Source organism: Wasmannia auropunctata, unplaced genomic scaffold (assembly GCF_000956235.1).
Source record: "Wasmannia auropunctata unplaced genomic scaffold, wasmannia.A_1.0 LD336071.1, whole genome shotgun sequence".
NCBI lineage: Eukaryota > Metazoa > Arthropoda > Insecta > Hymenoptera > Formicidae > Wasmannia > Wasmannia auropunctata.
Window position 1 is genome coordinate 472,385 of NW_012026819.1, and position 16,040 is coordinate 488,424.

At 32.7% G+C, this 16,040-nt stretch overlaps 3 protein-coding genes across 3 annotated transcripts in view; all 3 read left to right on the forward strand.

Moving 5' to 3' along the window:
- Positions 1–3,265, forward strand: part of LOC105449843 (phospholipase A2-like) — a 4,981-nt gene extending 1,716 nt beyond the window's left edge. Inside the window, exons 3-5 of the mRNA XM_011689250.1 lie at positions 1,981–2,140; positions 2,458–2,598; positions 2,826–3,265. Of these exons, the coding sequence (XP_011687552.1) occupies positions 1,981–2,140; positions 2,458–2,598; positions 2,826–2,895 (371 nt within the window). The 3' untranslated portion in view covers positions 2,896–3,265. The remainder of the gene's footprint in view (positions 1–1,980; positions 2,141–2,457; positions 2,599–2,825) is intronic.
- Positions 3,266–4,113: 848 nt separating this feature from the next.
- LOC105449845 overlaps positions 4,114–16,040 on the forward strand; it is a 13,677-nt gene continuing 1,750 nt past the window's right edge. Inside the window, exons 1-2 of the mRNA XM_011689252.1 lie at positions 4,114–4,177; positions 5,552–5,788. Of these exons, the coding sequence (XP_011687554.1) occupies positions 5,599–5,788 (190 nt within the window). The 5' untranslated portion in view covers positions 4,114–4,177; positions 5,552–5,598. The remainder of the gene's footprint in view (positions 4,178–5,551; positions 5,789–16,040) is intronic.
- LOC105449844 lies at positions 11,463–12,540 on the forward strand. Its single transcript, XM_011689251.1, has 2 exons — positions 11,463–11,541; positions 12,189–12,540. Exon 2 carries the CDS (start codon positions 12,209–12,211, stop codon positions 12,416–12,418), a length of 210 nt encoding a protein of 69 aa, XP_011687553.1. The 5' UTR covers positions 11,463–11,541; positions 12,189–12,208; the 3' UTR covers positions 12,419–12,540.

The following is a 16,040-nucleotide window of genomic DNA, read 5'->3' on the forward strand; positions in this document are numbered from 1 at the left end:
TAGCAAGTCCGTGCACTCGTTCAAACTTTGCAATTTTCAGTGTGACAAACATGCTCTCAGATTTAAGAGTTAACAGCAACAGGGGTGCATTATATTTAAAATCGACTCACAGTATCTTAAAGTAGAGATTTCAAGCTTTCATTTGAAAAAAATTTCATCATTTTACGATGATTTTTCGCGGAGTTACCGTTAACCAAAGTTGACCAATTTTTGCTCAAAATTTTTCTATGCCATAATTTTTTTGAGCAGTGTATTTTCAAGAAAAGTGAGTTTACGTTTATGCGGAAAATAGAAACTGAAGAAAGGATGAATTTTTTTTGCAAATTTACGGATTCTATGTTTGAGTTTAGGTAATTGACTAAATTAATGATTTTACACATTTTGCGATGAGCCCTTTTTATGACGATTAACGAGTCTCTTACAGGAACAACAATAAAAAAAATCGAAAACATAATAAAAGATAAATATTTGCGAATTACGAGACACGGGCGGCTACCTTCAAGATCTATAATTATATTAAAGAATTAGGACCTTTGTGCATATACAGAAAGATATTTTCAGTAAAATACTTTATATTATTTGGTCGGTTAAATATTTTCAGAGATTGGTGAATTGACGTTAATTAACCCAAGAAAAAATTATTGGTCTATTTACGTCGAACCGATATCGTATAAATCAATCATTTCTCTCTGGGAATGCATAATGTTACCTTGAATTTCAATGATTACCGTACTATTTTTACAAGTGCTTTTGATTCTTTGCAGAACACATTATTACGTTGATACAAAGATGTTATTTTTGTCGTCATTGCACAAAATTTGGATTAAGGTGCAACGTGTGTAAACGATTAAATTTAGGTGCAACGTGTGTAAACGATTAAATTTAGGTGCAACGTGTGCAAACGATTAATTCCAAATGGAATTATCTGTTTAATGACGTAATGAAGTAATTTACATTTCTTTTACAGCTCATCAATCTGAAATGCTGATAATTTGAGAAGAAAAAATTATATAAACGATTGTTTTACGTAATTCGCAAATAAACGCCAGATGTTTCATTTTAATGGCTTATTAATTTTGTGGATAAACTCGTATAATTAACTCACTTATAAAATGCGAATTTCTTCTGAGAATTGAAAACATCTATAAAGTTTACAAAAACTGGAATAAAATTTGATTTTACAAAAAATAATAGCATTGGTTTAAATCAATTTTTATATGAAATTAGTTTATTATATAAAATCAATATTGATCGTGAAAGAATTAAACGTTTTAAGAAACATGCTCTTTATTGTTGCATGTCGTTTAAAAAGAAGAGTCATCACATTGCAAATTATCACAGAACCGGAAAATTCCACGAGAAAAATAATGGGATAATTGATTGCTGATACAATTTTGCTATAGGAAGTTCTTTTTTCTCTCACATTCGTGATCAAATATTTCCAGATAAATTTAATAAGGCAGATGCGAAAATTCCAATTTTAATTTTTGCGATGCATGAAGTTTATAAACTGAATGCAACTGGATACATATCTTGAATTTGTCGAAAACGAAGTCAATCAATATTTCAATATCATAAATTTCTATCAATGTCTCTAAATTAATCCTTTTTGTAGAAAATGTATTCATTTTTGTAATTGCGTTAACTTGAAGTTTTCATTGCTGTCGCATCAATCCTAAAACCGATATGTGCCATTTAGGAACTGTGTGATAAAATATAAACTACGTATGGAAAACAAAATTAATTTTTTTAATCAATTGCATATATTTCTTGACTATTAATTTGTAATATTAATTTATAACTTTTCACCTGTTTGAGAAATTAATTACGATAATGATACTTATGCAAGTAAAGTGCGTTTGTTTTTTTATGACAAAAAAGGATTGGCAATTATTTGGTTTAAATTTGCAATTACGAATAATAAGTGGCTTATTTCTAGTGTCATCATTTTTATTTTATTCCATTAATTATGTGCGTTAGGGACAGTCTGGTGTGGTGATGGAAATAAAGCAAAAACGGAGGATGATCTCGGTTTTTTGAAGCAAACAGACGCCTGTTGCAGAGAGCATGATAATTGCGCTCACAATATCTTAGCCGGCGAACCGGAGGGCAATCTCTTGAACAACGGAATTTTCACAAAGTAATTGAACAAGCAACGTAATACAAGATAATACGCATTACTCTCAACGTTTGTCGCATAACAATCGTATCTGTCGTCGAACTTTTCTTATTATCGTAACGTCAATAAAAATTCTGCAGTGCTTGCATTACTTAACTATTATATCAAACATAAATTTTACGTTATAGATGCAAAATTAATCTAGCACATATTTTGTTATCAAATTATGTATAAACGTTATCCTTTAACGAAATAAGAAAGCTATTTGGCTCGCGTTAGTTTTATAGATAATTCTTAATCGATTTTTTTATTATTAAATTTTTTTAATTTTCTGATAGATCCGCTTGCGTTTGCGACTACAAGTTCTATGATTGTCTGAAAAACGTCAACGGCTTCTGGGCTTTCAATATCGGAAAGACATATTTCAACGTACTGGGACCGCAGTGTTTCCGATGTGCGTGCCCGACGGAAGGTTGCAAGTAAGAAATAAATTACATTTATTAACATTTATTATCTATTTAATTCTTACTTATAAGTATCTCAAGTTTAGAAGAGGTAAAAGTTCTAAGTTTATTTAACTTGATTTCTTAAAGAATCTCGTAGACTATATAGCGTATAGAATTTAGTTGAATTATTTCCAACGTATTAAATATATCTTAAAATATAAAAATTATGGCTAAGCTTGATTGGAGCATACACATTTCAGACCTGGAGACGGCACGGAATGTAAGAACCATTGCAAGAAATACGAATGGGTCGACAGTCGCAAATATTAATAACTTAAATTGAGCTGACCGTTATAATTGCCGACATTGCAATATTATAAAATAAAAGAAGATCCTTTAATTTCGAAGCTTTTGTCTTAGGTATAAAATCTTTAAGATCTTTAAGAATATAATCTTGATGTAAATATCTTTCCAGTTCCGTTATTCTTGATAAGAACTGTATGTCTTAATTTTGATTTTGATTTTTAATAGAGACAGAAATAATGATTCTTAGATTAAGACAGATAAAAAATTACTAACTATACTTTTGAGAAACTATTACTATGCATAATGTACTTTAAAACTACGTTTTAATATATGTGCGTTGTAATATATGTTATATATAATGTACAATACAAATAAAACAGAACTTGCATTATAATTACTATGAATTATCCGCATTTATCCCACGTCTCCAAATTAACTCCTTTACTAATAACGCTGACGATACACATATTTCAGGATAAGTTTAAAATTATTAATATAATTGGTATATCGTATCCTTGATTCAAAAGCGACAAAATTAAAAAAAAGCATGATTTCTGTCAGTCAGATAGAGTTATTGAATAAATTGAATAAACGCATTAATCTTCAAAAGAAAAAATTAATTTTTGTGTCACTTTTGGAGGAAGACAGTGATAAAGTAATGGCTTGCTATTAATTGTTCTATTATAATGGGACCCTGAATAGCGAGAGTGTCGGACATCCAGCAATGGGAAGCCTGAAGAGGCTGCCAGGAGTTATCAGGAATATCAGGATGTGCAGGAGAAGCCGTCCATCGGTCGAGGGTGTGATATACACTTGTGGAACGATGTCGATCCGTCATGCATGTCGATTTCATCTGTCACGCATTCTACAGGTATGTAATGCGTTTTCAAATTATGTGGAAATTATATAAGGAATTAATAAATGGAGAAAAAAGATGGACAATGTGATCTACGTCAAATTTCCTGAACAATACACATTGTGTTAATTATAAATTGTTTTTGCACATTTTTGCCGCTTTTTTGATGAATGTCAATTGCGAATTTTTATCTCTCTTATCAACTCTATTGAGATATCTCTATTATCAACATAAATAATAATAGTGCGTGACATGTGTTCCTATAGCAGAATTTTTCTTAGACCAACATTATCTTAACATTTGCACAAATGTTGAATATTAAATTTAATATTGTTTGCGCTGGGCTATTCAATTCCGTTTGCATTTTGCTAGAATAAAGTACCGACAGTATTTAAGCGAGTGTCAAGTTGTTGTGGCCAACAGTTTGCATCAACAATCAGTTACAGCCAGGTAAGCGTATGTACATTGCATCATGAAATTTCTCGCGGATAGATTAAAACAGAAATATTATTTTGAAACTTATTAATTTATTAATCTACGGATCTTTAGAGGTTTATTGTGTTTGTACAACAACTTGATAAATTTTATCACATTGTCAGCTCTTTTTAGTTATTAGATTTTTAAAAGCACAAAGTATGTCAGAGCGTCGACAGATCATTTACACTTGACTTTGTAACCGTTGCTTGGGATCGATCTTTTACAAAGTTTCGACCCCAAGCAACGCAAAAAACAGTTTGCTCACGGAAAGAAACACGCTCGATATTATCATATTTGGTAATATCGTCGATATCGGGCCTCTGCCCCTCGCGACCTGATGGATCGAATAGCTCGGGATGGAGGGCTGAGATTTCCTGTTTTTCCGAAAACACGCTTTTGTCTTTGGTAATATCTCGACGAGAGAGCATCGACGGCAATCTCTCACTTATCGTTACCTTTTTTGTGACATTAAAACCGAACGCGCGATTTATCAATTTTGATTACGCTGCCTTTGTTTTAACTCTGTGCAACAGTGTGAAATAAATTATAAAGACAATAAATTCTCGAGTGCCGTGACACCCCGAAATTAACCAGCCTCTGATCCACAATTCGAGCATTATCCAATCGTACGATTTTCGTACGGCAAACCGACTACAAACTATAATAACATTTTTTAAATATTTATTATAATTTTATTTCAAAGTAGAATTTGTATTTTTTTTTGTAATTATCTTTGTAACCACCAAAAGTTTGTTAATTTATTTCAAACTATAATTAAAGATTTAAAAAATAAAAAAAATATGCAGGAATTATTGAAATAAGGATTTTAAAAATGTCGATGTACTAGAATGAACAAAAGGCTTAACAGTAATAATTATTTTTTATGAACTATAAACTTATGTAAACATTAAACATTCTTACAATTGTGATAAGTGATATATAAGTAATTAGACGCTTGTACTACGTATAAAAAAAATGTAAACTTATATTTTTTTTGCTACATAATAGAGTTAGATTTGTATTAAACAGTACTCGTACATATCGAACTAAATAACACAGACTCGACATAAATTATTGTTAAAGCATCTTAATTTTTATCTTTGCATTTTTTGAAATAAATTCTTAATAATTGAAGAATTATAAGCATTAGCAAATAAAAGAGTTTTCTTTTAAATATTTTTTTATGTCAGAATATTTTCCATTTGCAATTATACATAATAAATCATCTCTTTTCTAATATCTGAAATTCAAAATCGCTGTGGGAGCTAATTGTTTATTTCATACTGGAATTTATCTTTCTCATCTCGATTTATTTATCGACGATTAGGACGTTATGTGTGTTAATAGGATTCTATTGCCTTGCCATCATTTAATCTGGGTGAATAGACAGCGTGATGCCACGTGTATTCGTTTGCCTCTTCGCGCTCTTCATCCTCAGCATCGCTGTTCAATTCGGCGATTGCCAAAAGAACATCACCCAACTAGAACGTGAACATAAAAATATCATACCTGGTTCCGATGAACCTCGCCTGTCAAGTACCGAAAGAGTACTGAAAATATGGCATCAGAGATCCCCAAAGAAAGGCATTCTAGTTATAAAGTGAAAGGACTTTGCACCATTCTTATGGAAAAATGTCTTTCTGTGGATTTGGCTAATTTTTTAATATGTGTAGTATTCTCGTCATTCTGAGTAAATCTTTCAATGGGCACAGCTTAATCGTATGAGCCGTTTCCTTAAAGCCCTGAAAGATCTATAAATTTAACATTGCATATAGAAATAGGCTCTTCGTCTCGGTATGTCACCCTCAGTCGAATGTATGTGTATCAGCAGAGATTAGGACTCCACGGTTCGTAATTTTTTTATATTTAATGACTCCATACCCTCTCTGCAGTCTGCGTGTGCGTGCGTGTGTGTGTGTGTGTGTGTGTGTGTGTTAATCAGTAACATTATTACTCATCAATAAATACACACACACATTCGACTGAGGGACATGTACCGAATCGAAGAGTCTATACTTCTATAGAGTACTGCAGCGGAATAATTTGAATAGTGGGGTAACAGTAAGCATTTGCAAGAATTTCAGAAAAATAAGAGATTTTAAGATACATTTTATTATCACACATTGATCTAATGAAATGTGGGCATGCCAAGTTTTTGCTTCACTGATCCCGTTGGTCATTTTAATCGCTTTTAATTAAGTCTGTTTTATGAAACTTCAAATTATTTGAAAAGATAATGGCTTTAAACTTATTACTGTATATACTTTTGAATGCATTTAAATTATTTCTGTATATACTTTTGGATGATTTAAACGATTTATTAAAAAAATGTTTTTGATTTAGAATAAAAAATTTTTTTTTTCTTTGTCTAATCAAATACTTGGCCACTTGTATGATCTCATATTTGTTTTTGAACAATCTTAACAAACTTTTTTTAGAAAGGTTTTTTAAAGTTAAAGTTATACATAATTATTTATTTAAAAAATATTTTTGGTATAAAAAAGATGTAACGTGCGACATTTTATTTTTTAAAAAAGAGTTTTTGGTATTTTTCTTTATTATAATTTCGGACAAGATTTTGTGTCTGCACGCGACGCGAGTCGACAGTTAAGAAATCCAACTCATTTTCGTTGTCTATTGTCTGACCTCTAATCTCTAGAAAAATCAAGAAATGAATTGTTTGAATTTTTTACGCTTTTTTTCTCCGTTTGATCAGCTGAGTTCTGTGTACACGCGTGTATGATTTCGGATTCACGCGATATTTTTTCGAAATGTTTTATTTCTTTATATATTGTAATTGGCTTCGAGAAAGTGGCGATGCAATCGCCACAATATTTTTATTTAAAAAATGTAACTTTACAATATTCGATATTTTCAATGTAAAAAATTTTTTTATTGCTTCAAAAATAAAGTTATATCTCGTGAGAAATATATTTTTAAATATAATATATAAATATTCTTTATGGATAACGTTTTCTTAATTTTATTTAATTTTAGTTTGTTTTTATAAAATAAAAGTAAACGTCTCGCGGAAGGGAGAGGGAAAGCGAAACGCCGGTAATCGCGCCGCGCGATTCATGCACGCAGGTCATAGGTCGTGAGTCGTAAGGGTTATGCAAAGAGGTTACGGCGAGGGAGTGGGTTTTTCTTTTAAGAGATAATTCTTTGGTTTTGGAAAATGTATACTATAATAGTAACAATATTCATTAGTACATACATGATTTAAGAAACGAAAAAGTTATTTCTTGAATCAATTAAATGCTAAGGATTATTTGATAAAAGATTTCAAAATTAAAAGTTATTGCAAAATTCTTTTTTGAAACAGAAAAATTTTATTTAATAAAACAAGTAAATGTATGAACGTCCTTAACGAAACCTCCTTTTGCATTAGTCTAACGCAAGCAAGGTCATCCTGTATTAATCTAATTCTTTTGAGACACAGGATATTCGTACAACGCACATAAAACGTAATATCCTACGATAATCTCCCCTTTTAGATACTCTTTACCATTATCGGAAAATAAAGTGAAGAAATTGTTTCAGCTATCATCGAGGATCCTGTGTATGACGAGGTGCCGTCGAATCTGCCGCCCATTCGGAACCGGCGCGCGCTTTGCGATCTTCTGTCCTGGTTGCCTGTTAACCATAGTCTTTGCGCGGCCAGATGCCTGGGAATGCGTGATAGCCGCGGTCGCCGCTATCGAGGCGGTCACTGCGACAAAGGCGTTTGCAGATGCAGATTATAGGCGTCATTCAAGTTGTGTTCGCCCTTGAATTCAATCCCGGTAACGTCCCATAGATCTCGCACTTATTATCGCTGCCCTACAGTGTTGACTACGTTAGTGAATACCATCGTATTGTAATACAAATTAATATTCGTAGAAGCGTACGGAGAAATGTTGTTCAATCACCTGATTAATCAGTCCCGGCTTTGATATTTTCTACCGCGTAAATTTTTACCTAACGGACAATAATTGTTATTAACAATAACAATCATTTATTAGTAATAATTAATTATTTTCTCTCATTCACGCGTCGGTACTAAATATACGTTAATAATTAAAATAGTAGTTCTTGTTCGTGTCAAGTGTTTTATGAGGAATTGACAAGAACTGATATTGACGTTATAATGTGTGTGCCCGACAGGAGATTATAAGTAAGAAACAAATTACATTTATTAACATTTATTATCTATTTGATTAATTCTTACTTATAAGTATCGCAAGTTCAAAGAAGTAAACTTTAAGTTCATTTAACTCGTTTTTTAAAGAATCTTGAATTAAGATATATAGCGTATAGAATTTATTTGATTTATTTTTAATGTATTAAATATATCTTAAAATAGAAAAATTCCAGCTAAGCTTAATTGGAACATACACATTTCAGACTTGGAGACGATACGGAATGTAAGAACCATTGCAAGAAATTCAAGTGGGTCGACAATCGCAAGTATTTATAACTTAAATTGAGCTGGCCGTTATAATAACCGACATTGCAATATTATAAAATAAAAGAAGATCCTTTAATTTCGAAGCTTTTGTCTTAAGATATAAAATCTTTAAGACTTTTAAGAATATAATTGATGTAAACATCTTTCCAGTTCCGTTAATAAGAACTGTATGTCTTAACTTTGATTTTTGTTTTTAATAAAGACAGAAATAATGATTCTTAGATTAAGACAGATCAAAAATTACTAACTATACTTAGTATACTATACCTTTGAGAAACTGTTACTATGCATAATGTACTTTAAAACTTTGTTTTAATATCTGTGCGTTGTAATATATGTTATATATGTATAATGTACAATATAAATAAAACAGAATTTGCATGATAATTACAATGAATTATCCGCATTTATCCCCCGTCTTTAAATTAAGCCCTTTACTAATAACGCTGACGATACACATATTTCAGAATAAGTTTAAAATTATCAATATAATTGATATATCGTATCCTTGATTCAAAAGCGACAAAATTTAAAAAAAACATGATTTCCATCAGTTAGATGGAGTTATTAAATAAATTGAATAAACGCATTAATTTTTATAAGGAAAATTTAATTTTTCGAGTTGTGTCACTTTTGGAGGAAGACAGTGATAAAGTAATGGCTTGCTATTAATTGTTCTATTATAATGGGACCCTGAATAGCGAGACTGCCAAACATCCCATCAATGGGAAGCTTGGAGAGGCTGCCAGGACTTATCAGGAATATCAGGATGTGCAGAAGGAGCCGTCCATCGGTCGAGGGTGTGATATACACTTGTGGAATGCTTCAGTCCGCACTCGAGAAATTTTGGGTAGCGTCGCAGGGCCGCGTGCGCTGATGCGGCGGATTCCAAGCAGAAATGATTGATCTATAGACGTCGAATCGATCATGCCTGGGTAGAGTTGTAAATAGAAAAAAAAATCAAATTGTTTTTTTTGTTTTTTTATGAAAAAAACATGAGCTTTGTTTTTTCTTAAAAAAATTTTTTTTTTTCAGCTATCTATTTAATATCTATATTTTGCTTAATATAAGTTAATTTTTTATGATTTTTTATTTTATAGATGATATATTTGAAATATCATTTTAACCTTTATGCAGAATGAGAAAACCAATATATTGATTCTAAAACATATTTTGAAGCAAGAACTTTAATGAATAATTATAATAAATTCAACTTAAGAAAAAGCTGTTTAGAAAAAGAATTAAAAAGATTCTCCTTTTGTAAAAGTTAAATGTAGATCACATTAAAATTAATTATATAATTATATAATTACTATTTACAATTAATTAGTCGTGCTATCGGAATTAGAAAAAAAAACAAATTTATATATTTTTTAAATGAAATAAAACACGTTTTTTCTAATGTTTTTTTATATTTTTATTATATTAGAAAAAAAACGTTTTTTTTTACATCTCTATGCCTGGGATGGGTCTGTGCTACGGTCCGTAATTATTGGCTACGGTCATATGCCGCAACACTGCGCAACTCCGAACAGGGGATGAATCCATCGATCGTCTATCGAGCGCAATCAACGATAACGATGCTTTTGCGTGATCCCGACGAGAGTGGTCGCGAATCCAATTTAGAGAGCGAAATAGAGAATACATGAGCTCAGCAATCCCCCGGTCCGAACGGTGAACTACTCGCGACCGGAGAGGCGCGCGAAGGTGCGCCGACGAAAGAGATGTATCGGTGAAATAGCCCTCAGTATCACATAAAGCCATGAATAAGCCGACGAGGCCGCGTTCACGTTTTGCGATCGATTTTGCCACAATTGGTGATGGTGTCGCATCTGCCCTTTTGCGATGCAATATTTTTCAGTTTTATGTGAGCGAACGATCTCAAGTGTGAGTGTCTTTTATCTCGCATTGCTGTCGGCTATTGGAATTGCGATCCGAAGCTTCATGTAAGAGCTTCTTGGATATCGTGACCAGGTAAGCCGCAAAGTCTTCGCTTCGAAACGCGAATTGAGTCGTGAGAAAAATTCGTGTGATGATCATGCAAACGAGCGCGTGTTGGTGCGCCGATTTACGCGAAGTACTTATATCGCCCAGCAGCGGTTGGGCAAATTGTATGTTAATTTCGCGGCTGGGTGAGATCATTTTTTGTGCGTCGTGTTGAAAAATTGATTACTTCGTTATACTTGTCCGTTAAATATATTTGTCTATATTTATATGTCTGCAACGTCGTTGGAAACGAGCGATATATATCGTATCGTCGGCAAGTGTCACTACGGCCGACAAAATTTCGTGAACTACATCAAAGATTATTCGCGTAGTGCGAATCAAACGATCCTTCCGATCGCTAGAGAAGGCTATTCGATTGTATTTCGTTGAGTTCGCGTCAGAAAACCGTCACCGAATACCGGAACTTGCACTGTCACGTCGTTAGCACCGTTTACGTTAATTGCGTCGATTATGGATTTATGTTGTTGTTGCATCACTTTTCTTTTTTATTATTCAGCTCGAATTAAAGTTTAAGTTATTATTTCAACATTATTATTGTTAATACTTAATAGTAATAAATGTATTAGGGTATAGCGGGATAATTTGAATAGTGAGGTAATTTGGATAACAGTAAGCATTTGCAAGAATTTTAGAAAAATAAGAGATTTTGAGATAAATTTCATTAAATCAATGTGTGACAGGGAATCTTACTATTTTCTCTCTCTTTCTCTCTTATACAGATGCCCCATCCACCGAAAAAATCAGCTGATGTGAAGTCTATTATATATCTATGATAAGAACGCGTCGACTGCGAGGCGATGCGAACACTCATTTCTGGAATATCGTTGGTGCCACGTCGACTTTGTGCGGGTTCCGTCTTTGTACACGAAGAGTTGCTTAGGTAACGTCGAATTCGAATGGCATGGCGAATCGAAAAAAAATCTTGCCTCGATCATCTTCATGAGAAAATATTTTACGTATTTTTTGTTTCTTTTTTATTTTATTTCAATCTTAAATTCACCCCATTTAAAATTTTAATCCTATCATCTTTGTCAGAAAGTAAAAATGTTTAACGTAATTTATAAAATTTTATTTTTTTAATCTTTAACTCATTTCGAATTTTAAGTCTTAATGAATTCGCTCTGATTCGATGTTTTTTTAACGATATATCACATTTTTAATTTGCATCGTTATTTACTGCGTGACGTAGATCGCATTTCGCACGAAAATCGTCATTGGAAGACGAAAACATTTTTTTTCTTTTACTTTAATCTTTATTCAGTTTCTCATTTAAATTATTAATAATTAGAAGACTTGCTGCAACAGTAAACTAACCCACATTTTGAAACGACGAATAAAACAAACTAAAGTTATGAAGTTTTAGAATTTATTTTCTTATTTTTTATTTTTTTTTTTATAAAATGTGAATTAGATCACTGTTGCAGTAAGCTCTTCAATCGGTTGTCAATTTACTCGTTTATCACATTTTCAATTCGCGCCATTATTTTATGTCATCGTTACGCAAATAACGTTTCATAAATCTCGCAGGTGATCAAAGTTGATAAAAGATGAAGTTCACTATCGTCCTGCTGATGGCCGTCGCCGTCGTGCTCTCGACGACATTCGCGGAGGAAAAGGAATACATGCACCTGCCAGGAAAGAATTGCGAGGAAGCGCCGCCTTGTCCCGACGGCAGACCCTGCGTGATGGCACCGCCGCATTGCAACATCGGCACTTGCGGCACGGATCTGGTACCGACATGCGGGGACAAACCCTAAATGCGCTCCGAGGGAAAATGTATGCCGAAAGGAAGATCCACGTTGCTATAATATATTATCTCTAATTCCCTACGTTGTATCTTCATGCTTTTTGCGATTAATAAAAAATATTGATATCGTTGTAATGCATGTATTACGATATGCAATATAAATAAAACATAAAACCGAACTTGCATGATAATTACAATGAACATCCGCATTTATCCTATTTATCCAATTAAAACGTTTATTAATAACGATGCACGTATTTCAGGATAAGTTCGAATTTATAATCGATATATTGCCCCCTTGATTCAAAAGCGACACAATTAAAAAAATGATTTCCATTAGTTAGATAGAGTTATTATCATGAATGAATTTAATGAACGCATTAATCATCAAAAGAAAAATTTAATTTTTTTTAGTTGTGCCACTTTTGGAGGAAAAATGTAATAAACTACTGCCTTGCTATCAATTATTCTATTATAATATATAGAACTCCCCCCCCCCACTCTCACTCTCTCTTTCTCTCTCACTCTCTCTGGGTTGCGAAACTGCGATCCGAAGCTTCACGTAAGAACCTCTTGGACATCGTGACCGAGGGTAAGCCGCAAAGCTTTCGCGTCAAAGCGCGAGTTGCATCGCGAGAAAAATTCGTATTAATTGCACCGATTTATGCAAAGTATCGCCTAGCAGCGGTTAGGCAAATTGTGTGTTAATTTCGCGATTGAGATCATTTTTTGTGCGTCGTGAAAAATTAATTACTTCGTTATACTTGTCCGTTAAATATATTTGTCTATATTTATATGTCTGCAACGTCGTTGGAAACGAGCGATATATATCGTATCGTCGGCGATACGTCACTACGGCCGACAAAATTTTGTGAGCTACATCAAAGATTATTCGCGTAGTGCGAGTCAAACGATCCTTCCGATCGCTAGAGAAGGCTCATTCGATTGTATTTCGTTGTTGGTTCGCGTCAAAAAACCGTCACCGAATACCGCGGAACTTGCACTGTCACGTCGTTAGCACCGTTTACGTTAATTGCGTCGATTATGGATTTACGTTGTTGTTGCATCACTTTTCTTTTTTATTATTCAGCTCGAATTAAAGTTTAAGTTATTATTTCAACATTATTATTGTTAATATTTAATAGTAATAAATATGCCGTTTATTGTTATGTTTGGCTTGAATTCCTCGCCTACTCGCCACCGTTCTCGAGTAATTAGCGTAAACGGCCCTAGTTTAAAACCCTGCCTGCTCCTCTGCCGTTAGGTCGAATTAGCCGATTCTCGTGTGAAAGACGATTATCGATATCCATCGTCATGTTATCGGTTCATGTTCGAAGAATTTTATTGTCGTTTTATTCTCACAAATTTAATTCGTAATTGACGCTGCCTTTGCGCGCGCCTCTGACTCACAACTCTTTCGCGATTCGCGAACCGTCAATCGCTAATCGAGAGATAATCGCGAGAGCTTACGTTCTCTCTCCCTGCATTCTCGTCTTTTAATTCGTGCCGTACGAGCGCAAGTTCACCTTGCGCGTGACAGCATATAGAGAATGGTTTACATAAAGTTTTGTGATTTAATATATAAAAAAACGCGATTAATTTTAATCATTTTGATCTCTTTCTGAATAATATTTTTAGAATGTTCCAAGTAAATAGCTAAACACTTTGAACATTTAATAAATTAAATTATGTTATATTTTTATTTTAAATAGAAATATAATTACTATCTATGCCATGAGTTTCATCAATATTACAGAGCATGGTTATTTTTGCTAAGAAATGATCAGATATGTGCACATATTATAATTTTATTATAGAATCAATACGCGAAAATCACATTTACTATCAAAAATAAGTATAAGAAAATATATTTCTGTCTTTTAGAGAAGCAACATCTATGCGACATATGCGGCAACGAGGCAATTTTTTCATGCGAAAACGCAAGTTTATCAGAAAAGTTCGGCAGTGCATCGCATAATTATTGGACCAACCACAATGTTGTCCACGGCACACACGTCACGCTCTATACAGGAACAAAAAGCGCAGGCTGGCGAAGACTGTGGGTACGGATGATATCGCGAAGGACTTCTGAACAATAGTGCCACGTGCGGTAAAAATATTGTATTATTCGTAACAATTATGTAACGATTTATACTTTGTACCTGTTATTTCTTTATAAGCAAATCGAACCGATTGCAGACTGTAATTAAAATTTTTAATATATATTCCCATATATGTTAAAGCGTTCCTCCAATTACGAATTTATTATTGCATCATGTGGATTTTTTTTGTAATGCGTTAATCGGTGAGATAATACAGACAATATATATTAGTCATATTTTTAAAATAATTATACAAACTTGTCATACGCAAATATTACACACAGGCATATAGATGTTGCGCATGTAGTGCAAACGATATACTTATTCAACACTGCAGTTTATCGATTAATGATGATGTTATGCACTTTTACGTTTTAGAAGAATGTTTACTGGTAATAAATTATCTGTCGTATTTTATAGGCATGTATATAATGTGTATTCAATTTATGTGGAACTTACAGTGAAAAATGGATGGCGAACAAATATGTGATCTATGTAAAATTTCCCATCAATGCACGTTATTTTTACCCGCACTTTTGCCGCTCATCATTCGATGAATGTCAATTGCAAATTTTTATCTCTACTGTCTACATAGATAATAGTGCGTGACATATGTTTCTAGCAGAATTCTCCTTCGACCCACATTATCTTAACATTTGCACAAATGGTGAATAATAAATTTAGTATTGTTTTGCGCCGGGCTGTCTGATCCTGCGCTTCCGGTTGTATTCTAGTAGTATAAAGTACCGACGGTATTTAAGCAAAACTGTCAAGTTATTGTGACCAGTTTGCGTCAACAGTCGGTTATAACCAGGTAAGTGTGCATCGCATTAAAATTTCCCCCGGATAGATTAGCGGAATAGATCCTCAGAAAGGTTTCGAAATTTACTAATCCACGGATGTAAGGGTTCGATATGTTTGTACGAACTTGAATAAATTTCACATTGTCATCTTTTTAAGCATTAGATTTATCTTAACATTTATCATAATTTTATTCCAACTTAGAATTTATTTTTTTTGAACATATTTTTTTTGTACTCAACTGCTATCTTCCATTTATGTTAATTCATTAAAAGTTAAAATTAAAGAATTAAAAATATAACAAAAACCAATTGGAATTATTATTAAAGTAAGGAATTTAAAAATGTCGATGAAGATAAATTAATTCAGCTTAACGACACAATAATCATTTGTTGTAAACTGTAAACTTATTTGTAATATCAAACATTATTGCTACTGTGATAAGCAATAAGTAATTAAATTTGTACTATGTATAATATAAAAAATATGTATATATTATCTTCTCCGCTTCTTAGTAGAGTTAGATTTGTATTAAACAATACATATCGAACTAACAACATGGACTCGACATAAAATGTTAAAGCATCTTAATACCTTATATCTTTGTATTTCTAGAGAAACATTTTCTTAATAATTAAAAAAGTATAAGCATTGGCATAAAGAGTTTTCTTTCAAATATTTCAAATATTTTTTCTGTCACAGAATATTTCTATTTAATTATGCATAACG

Bases quoted from the DNA above. Each gene is read 5' to 3' on its own strand.
- LOC105449844 (XM_011689251.1), top strand. From the start codon at position 12,209: ATGAAGTTCACTATCGTCCTGCTGATGGCCGTCGCCGTCGTGCTCTCG.